The sequence below is a fragment of the Podarcis tiliguerta genome (assembly GCF_965153285.1).
Source record: "Podarcis tiliguerta genome assembly, chromosome: 14".
NCBI lineage: Eukaryota > Metazoa > Chordata > Lepidosauria > Squamata > Lacertidae > Podarcis > Podarcis tiliguerta.
The window spans coordinates 45,115,477-45,124,008 of NC_139547.1; the positions used below are offsets into that span (position 1 = coordinate 45,115,477).

The 8,532-nt window shown below is 46.3% G+C and overlaps 2 protein-coding genes across 11 annotated transcripts in view; one reads left to right on the plus strand and one right to left on the minus strand.

Annotated features, from left to right (window-relative positions):
• MYH11 (myosin heavy chain 11) overlaps positions 1–7,883 on the plus strand; it is a 93,980-nt gene extending 86,097 nt beyond the window's left edge. For 3 of the 9 annotated variants that reach the window (XM_083413312.1, XM_083413311.1, XM_083413310.1), the window contains 4 exons: positions 1,012–1,120; positions 3,069–3,241; positions 5,147–5,179; positions 7,136–7,883. In XM_083413312.1, coding sequence (XP_083269438.1) covers positions 1,012–1,120; positions 3,069–3,241; positions 5,147–5,171 — 307 coding nt within the window. In that variant the 3' untranslated portion in view covers positions 5,172–5,179; positions 7,136–7,883. Of the gene's footprint in view, positions 1–1,011; positions 1,121–3,068; positions 3,620–3,943; positions 6,854–7,006 lie in introns of those variants that run through there. The other 6 variants (XM_083413309.1, XM_083413307.1, XM_083413308.1 and 3 more) reach the window with 3 other exon arrangements.
• CIITA (class II major histocompatibility complex transactivator) overlaps positions 1–8,532 on the minus strand; it is a 1,021,617-nt gene that overhangs the window by 687,408 nt on the left and 325,677 nt on the right. The gene's annotated exons all lie outside the window — the stretch shown is intronic.

Below are 8,532 nucleotides of genomic sequence, written 5' to 3' on the forward strand. Positions count from 1 at the left end.
TGTCAAAACAAAGGGGGAAGGGGCCAGGAAATCTGTGCCGCCAGACGTCCCCGGTTCCCCCTCGGCAGTGGCAGCAAGCAGTGAGCAGCTCCTGAAGCCAGCTTGAGCCAACTGTGCTACCAGGCTGCCTCCGGGCTCCTGAGGCTGCCGCTGCCACGTTTCCCGGGGACAGATTTGCAAATCCAGGGACTATCCCCGGGAACTGGGGATGTCTGGTAACCCTGAGGGATTTTGATTTGGACACAAGCAGCTGAGGTTAGTCAGATTCCAACTCCCATCAGCCACAGCCAGCTTGGCCCAATAGTCTGGGATGAGGGGAGTTGTAGTCTAGCTACAACTAAGCTGCCCCTTCTCTGTTGTAGAGGGACAAAAGTTCCCAGCAGGCAGTTGCTGAGAGGAGGGGTGCGTGCTGGAATTGGACGTAAATATGTCATAATCTGTTCTTGCTCAGGAGGTGTGCTTGTGAATATCTGCATGAAATTTAAAATATGCAAATATAAGCAGTGTGCTTTTAAACAACATGAACTGCTTTAACTTCTGGGAAATACTTTTGAATGATTTTATAAATATATCCAAAATGGTTAAAAAAGAAATTCTTTGTGCATTACCATATATGTGTGTGCACACATTCATAAAGATACTTTGTGGGGAGTTTCCCCACCATTTATTATATTATTTTATTATTTTATTTTATTTATTATTATTTTTTAAAAAATATTCCTGCAGGAGTGCAAATTGTGGTGTGCCCTTTCCCCTTTCCTTTAGACATTACCTGGGAGGGCTCATTTGCAGAATCAGTTACTGATATTCCACAGCCCAAGCTGAAATCCAAAGCAATTTCATCCCTTAGAGAAGCTGAAAAGATTTTAACAGAGAACTGCATTTTCTGCCCTTGAATCCTGCTCAGTTTCCCTCTGATTTCCTTCAGCACATGTGCATCTTCCCAGGCACAACTTTCCTCCATGAGAACTAGTACCTTTAACCTTCCCGTTCAATTCCATTGCTCCACAGAGAAAAGCAAACAGCAGCGAAGACCCTGCGCCAGAAAGACAAGAAGCTCAAGGAAGTCCTGTTGCAGGTTGAGGATGAGAGGAAGCAAGCAGAACAGTACAAAGACCAGGTGTGTTGATGTGTCATGTGGCGTGGGCTAGCCGAGAAGTCAAACCAGAAGGAGGTGTGGGAAGAGGGCTTGATCTCAAGGATTTGCTGGAAGGCTGAAAGGGAACAAGTTGTTTCTATATGCAACAACAGCGGCGAGGTTACTGCTAGCCCAGGTCTGGAAACAACAGCAAATACCAACAGTAGAAGAATGGCGACAGAAGGTAATGGAATATGCAGAAATTGCCAAATTAACAGGGAAAATTAGACAACAGGGCAAGGAAACATTTCAAAAAGAATGGGGAAAATGTATGTCGTATATAGGAAAGATAAGATGAAACAGTGAAACCAGTAGAATTGGAAATAAACCTCATAACGGGAAAGTGATGGATAGTGAAAATAATAAGAATCAAAATGTATAAGGAGAGTAATATAACTAACAGTCATTGTAAATGGATACAGACAGACAACAAGAATGGTATAAACAGGAGGATTTATTTGTTTATGGATATACTATGGACAAATAGGGAAAATGAATAACAATATACAAAATGGATGAAAAGAATGCGATAAAATTATATGTGATATAAAAAAACAGAAGAAGGAAGGAGCAAGTATAATGTAAATTTAAAATGCAACACATTATGCGTATGTGGAGTATGCAACCAGAAAACTAATAAAGATTATTGGGGGGCGGGGAGAATGAAAGGGAACAATACCATATTTTTGCGAATCTAATGTGCCATCAAATCTAATGCGCATCTCAATTTTCTTTTTTTTGAAAATTTAGTTTTTCGGGCTTTAAATTTTTACAATCAATTATCCAACAACCACCATAAAAACAAGATTCCAAAGAACCTCCTAAACTTCCCTTGTCCTTATAAATTTAACCTTTTCCTCCTGCATCTTTTATATCAATCCAAACGCATCTCAATTTTCAAAACCCTGAAACCAAAAAAAAAAAGCATTTTCTGGCAAGTGTAAATGCACCCTAATTTTCATGATGTAATTTGGCCCAAAAAGGTGCACATTACATTAAATATGATGATGGTGATGATGATGATGAGTGTTATTATTTGTACCCTAGCTATCTGACTGTGTGGCCCCAGCCACTCTGGGCAGCTTCCAGCAGAATATAAAAACATGGTAAAAGACCAACGCTTAAAAACTTCCTGATACAGGGCTGCTTTCAGATGTCTTCTGAAAGTTATATAGGTGTTTATCTGTTTGACATCTGACCGGAGGGCGTTACACAAGGTGGGTGCCACTACCAAGAAGGCCCTCTGCCTGGTTCCCTGTAACCTCACTTTTCCCAGTGAGAGAACCTCCAGAAGGCCCTCAGAGCTGGACCTCAGCATCAGGGCTGAATGATGGGAGGTGGAGATGCTCCTTTAGGTATATAATAATAAATAATAATAATAAAATTCTATTTATGCCCTCCCTGGCCAGAGCCTGGCTCAGGGCGGCTAACACCAGTAAAATTACAATAAAAACATAAGGGGGGGGGCAATTTAAAATGCAGGTTAAAATGCAATTTAAAATGCAGCCTCATTTTAAAAGTACCCCATGGATCAAAACCGTAAGGGGAGGGAAAACATAAGGGTCAGACTGAGTCCAACCCAAAGGCCAGGCGGAACAGGTCTGTCTTGCAGGCCCAGCAGAAAGATGTCAAGTCTCGCAGGGCTCTGGTCTCTTGTGACAGAGCGTTCCACCAAGTCGGGGCCAGTCCTGAAAAGGCCCTGGCCCTCGTTGAGACCAATCTAACCACCTTCCAACTTGGGACTTCTAAAGTGTTGTCATTTGTGGACCTTAAGGTCCTCCGTGGGGCATACCAGGAGAGACGGTCCCGTAGGTACGTGGGTCCTAGGGCTTCAGGTATACAGGAAGGCTTGAGCAGCCAAAAGGCTGGCTGAGGGCGCCAACTCTGGTCTCCCATCCAACGCCCTCCTTGCCTTGGTGTCTTCCTTTAGGCTGACAAGGCCAGCACTCGCGTCAAGCAGCTGAAAAGGCAGTTGGAGGAGGCCGAGGAGGAGTCCCAGCGCATCAACGCAAACCGCAGGAAACTTCAGCGGGAGCTGGACGAAGCCACTGAGAGCAATGAGGCCATGGGACGGGAGGTGACCGCCTTGAAGAACAAACTCAGGTGAGTTCTCTCTGTCACAACCTCCTCCCGTTTGCGGTAGCGCCATAGAGCAGAGGGGAGAATGCACCATTGACATACAGCCCCCCAAAGGTAGCGCATGTGGGAACACAGCCCTCTGCCTGAAAAAGGTCCTGCCTCTCTGATGGGTGTTGACTCCGGTGTATGGAATTGCCCACTGAAGAGTTTGTCAGTGCTCCTCTGTATGTTCTGTTCCCTGCCCACAGAGTGAGCTTGGCACATATGAGAGAGCTGGTCCGTTAAGGCTCAGTTAGGATGCCACAGCCTGCGGCTCATCTCTGCTCTGGCTGTGGGAGTGGATGGGGGTCATTTATGAAGGGCCATAGCTCAGGGGTCAGGCCCCCGTTTTGCAAGCAAAAAGTCATAGAATCATAGAGTTGGAAGAGACCACAAGGGCCATCGAGTCCAACCCCCTGCCAAGCAGGAAACACCATCAGAGCACTCCTGACATATGGTTGTCAAGCCTCTGCTTAAAGACCTCCAAAGAAGGAGACTCCACCACACTCCTTGGCAGCAAATTCCACTGTCAAACAGCTCTTACTGTCAGGAAGTTCTTCCTAATGTTTAGGTGGAATCTTCTTTCTTGTAGTTTGGATCCATTGCTCCGTGTCCGCTTCTCTGGAGCAGCAGAAAACAACCTTTCTCCCTCCTCTATGTAACATCCTTTTATATATTTGAACAAAGTCATAGGTTCAGTCCCAAGCATTTTCAGGCAAGGCTGTGAAAGACATCAACCTGTGAGCTCGGCAGGCCTCTGCAAACCAGTTGTCTGATTTGGTAGAAGGCAGCACCCTAGGGCCCCAGCTACCTTCTTCCTCTCCGCTGCCTGTTTTCTCTTGCATTTAGCAAGGAGAAATCCCAATTCTATGTACATTCAAAGCTGAATCTACCCAGTCTGCATTTCCTGAAGCAGCATGCAAACCGGAACACAGCTAGCCTTCAAAATTTGCACGTATCCAAATTTTGCAATGCAGCGTTTACCCAAAATGCATCTATTAGAGGGAAGCCTGCGTAAAAACGAAGATAGCAGGGAAAATTTATTATATTAAGGGAGACGGCTTGTCAAAATTTCGTATTTAAAATGTGTGTATTGGGAGAAATTTGCGCTTGAACGCTGATGAGTTTTCACGAGGTTTTTTTTTTTTTAATAAAATGTAAATTGCTGCAAAATGTGCAGCACCGAGTTTAAGATGGGAGAAAAATGAGAAAGTGGGAGAACCAAAATGGGCAGACCCTTCCACCCCCTCCTGCAATTAAGAGAGCAGCTCACAAAACACACAGAGAGAAAGGTTTACCATCTAGCATTGGGATGGAGAAACCTTTTCCAGGCAGCAGACTAGATCCCTAGGCTCTCCCAGCAAGCCACTTTAATGTGGCTGTACGACCCCTGCCAATCACCTGGACTGCAGGTGAACTTCTTCTCCTTAGTAGCATTGCTTGAGCTCAAGCCTTGGTGCAAAGGAAGATCTCAGCTGCTCTGAGCGCGGCTGGAGGTTAGCACCGAACGGCTGGGCTCAGTATCAGCAGGGATCAGCTCCACCCAGGAGCAAATTCCTATTTAAATGGCCCTGTATAGAAACTCTGCTTCCCAAGGACAAATTGGGAGTGCCTTTTAAGATCCCCGCTTGCTCCTTTGCACCTGTCTCTTCACATGACCCTCACATGACTTCATACGACATGGGATGGGTAGGGGTGGCTTGGAGAGGCCCAAACTAGGATTCCTAATCAGGCTAATTAGGCCTGTGGACCAGAGGCTCCCGACTGCTGTTCCGGCAGAGCATGAACAGAGTACAAAAACCAATAAATGACTTGAAAAATAACCCTTCCTGCAAACAGATGTTGAGTGTCTCCTTCAGCTAACTGCTTGGGATACCTTCTCTCTTTCAGAGGGAACCCAGAACCTTCGCAGTGACTGAGCAGGTATCATGCCTTCATCTTTGCAGTCCCCTTGTGTTTTGTAAAAAAAAAATCAAATCAAATCAAATCCCAGTCCCCCACCCTCTTTTCTTTTTGTCCCGAATAAAACCCATGTGAGATTTCTGCAAACTCTGAAGGCTTGGATATCTAGATGTCAATGTCTTGTAGCAAAAGAGACAAATATTACAGATTTTTGCTTCGTTGCCTCCCTCCCTCCCTTCTTTTGTGAACATCTGCAAATCTGTGCTCCGTTTCACAAAATGCTAAGAGTTTGGCATAGCCTTCCTTCCCAACTTTCTCTTCTCTCGATCGTGTTTAATGCTCGCTGCCTTTGCAAAACCATAAGCACCAGCCCTCTGCCGGTGTGAGCAGAATGGCGCACTGCATTCCAGGCAACAGTCATGTATCACTGCCTCTGGGCTGCTTTTCTGTAGGAACTGCCTGAGACCTGGGGGGTGCAGAACTGTTAACTGACCGCCGTGTGCATTCACTTGGCACCAAAACAAAATGCACTGTCCTGCCTTGAAGGCTAGAAATTCACCGCTGAGTTGTGTGTCACCTGCACCCTTTCTGCACGGAAAACGGCGAAGCACTGAGCTAGGGATATGCACACCCCCAACCACAGCTAGGGACCGTCTTAGCAGTATTGAGCTGCTCAATTGCTCAACGCTGGAACTTGCTCAGGTGTCCTGAGCTCCTTCTGCTGCCAATCATTGACGGAAAGCCCGGGAAAACCACTTGCATTCTGTAATATTTGTAGGTTCTCTTTTTGCAAGGAAACCAATCGTGCTTTGCTTAGCTGTTGCCACAGATTCTGGTCTCCGTCCTCTTCCTCTTCCCAATAGGCACAGGGGTGTGGACATAACCATTCATTCGCACCCATCCCACCCTCCCTGTATTTATTGTAAGGCTGGGACAAAATGTAACTGAGATGCTCATGGCATTTGAAAACTTGCTCCAACCTAAGAACAGGCTATGTAACATTTGGGGTTCTGTAGGGTTTTTTTCTTTTTGCAGTGGGGGGAGGTTGACAAAGGGGTGACTCAGTGGAGGTTTTAAAGAATGAGGAATATCTGGGAGAAAGCAGATAAAAGAGCAGTGCTAGAACAGTGTGTGCCATCAAAATTAAACTGGCTTGCCGTAGATTCACAAAATGCATAATGGATTTATGGAACTGTCTGCTGCAAGATGGCAGAATGGGTGGGGGGGGGGGCCCCTTCCAACCCCCTGCAATGCAGGAATCTTAACTAAAGCTTCCATGACAAATGGCCGTCCAACCACTGCTTAAAAACCCCCAAGAGATGTTGGGGGGCAGCTTTGTTTCGAAACTGAGAAAGGTTAGAAAAAAATTCTGGAGTCAGAGGTGGTCTGCCATCAGAAAAGGAAGGTATAGTTTTGCCTCCAGCCCCCGCCGCACCCCATTCTCAGCTTCGCCTAGTCCTCTGGCATCATCACTCCAAGCAGAAAGTTGGAAAGTCGTCATGGTCTTTTATAACCACCTGAATCACTTGTAGCTGCACCCCACCCCTCTATGTCAGAATAAAAGCTGAGCACGTAGCCCCACACCTGACCCAAGAATGATGCTTTTTAACCCTGTTCGCAGCCAGCCAACTAACCCTCCACCCCCCCACCAGGAAGCAGATTGACCTAGTGGGTAGAGCTGCCTTGCAAACAACAGCCTGCTAAAAGCAGGGGTTGCCAACCTTTGGGGGTGCATTTGCAAACCGGGGGGAAACACACCATCACAGACTTCTGCTTTCAAGCATCATTACGGGGGGCGGGGAGAGGGACGGCAATCTTCCAGACATCTTGTTCGCACACGGGCACCAGGTTGGCAACCCCTGGCTTATACCTTAACCTTTCCCTGCTTCTAAGGGCCAGGGGTGGTGGAAAAGTTCCAACGAACTGCTAGATTCCCATTTCTTCCTCCCTTCTTTTTTCGCATTCCTTTAACCGCAGGCGTGGGAACGAGCCGTCCTCCTTTGCCCCCTCGCGCCGATCTGGGGGCGGCGGCGGCGGCCGTCGTGTGATCGAAAACGCCGAAGGGTCGGAAGATGAAGCGGACGCCCGAGATGGGGATTTCAACGGAACAAAAGCCAGTGAATAATGATTTTTTTTTAAAAAAAATTGTTTTAAAAGACACGCTTGCTGATTTTAACTCTGCACCAAAACAAACAAAACAGGGGGGGTATAAAAGAGGGGTAATTGTAGCACTGTATGCTGCTTTATTGATCCCAAAGACATATTGACACCTCCCTTGAGGCCTTGATGAGAGCACAGCTGCCTTTTACTCCAATGTACACACCAACCCTCCTAGCTGTTGCAGAATTGCTGTTCTTTTTGCCTGCTGCCGGGCATCATTCCAGAGCGAATGTACTTCACCGAGGGACTAACGCAACAGGGCAGGGTGACCAAAAACACCCCCCTTTTATTATAGAACAACAGCAAGACAAAAATCTATTGGGCCTCTGGCCTCTTCCCTAATCTCGCTACCCGTCCCTTTCTTCTCCTTGGTAAAGTTTCAGGTTACCCACCCAGATTGTGCACCCCCCCCTTCTTCCAACTCCCTCCACCCAGTTCACAAGATCAAAGTGCCTTTCTTCATCACTTTTTTTTGGGGGGGGGGAATGAAGAGTACTAAATCAACTGTTATTGTTCTAGATGGATTTTGTGCTTAAATACACACTAATAAAGGTTTATAAAATCACTGGGGCTGCTCTCGAGTTTTGTCTGCCTGATGTGAGCAGAGGGAAAGGTACTACGTTTAAGCAGAGTTCCCCAGCTTTAGGCAGGAAACTTTTAAGCTGCCTGCAAAGAGGACGAGAGATTTGCTCTGTTTTAAAACAGTCACAGGAAACCTCATGGGGCAAGCCTGCTCCCAATATGGATTCCAATTCTGACTGGTGTTTTTCGGGTGAGCTTCCGGCAGCGCAGTGTTGCCAACTGAACACCAAAGTGTAAAATGTGTACTCCATCTCCGTCAAAAGAACAAAAATAAGAGTTTCCAAAAGTAAGCATCCAGAAGATTTAAGAGGCTCTAACTGGTGATGGAATGCCATAGCAGGGGAGGGCTGGGGCAAAAAGAAAAGGAACAATGTTGTTAAATTTTTACCCCTCCAATGGCATAAAACACTATCCTCCTCATGCAGCCAGGTCCCAACATGTTTAAGGACTTTCCAACATGTTTAAATTCTGCAGTCAACAATACTGCATATTTCAAGGGTAGAATCTGAGATTTCTCTCCACAGCCCCAAATCCCAAGGCTCCTGAAAAGACGTGGGTTGCACATCTGTCGACGAGTTCAGTTAGTGGACCAAAGAATAATGGGAAATTTTAACCCAACCATGTCAGTCCCC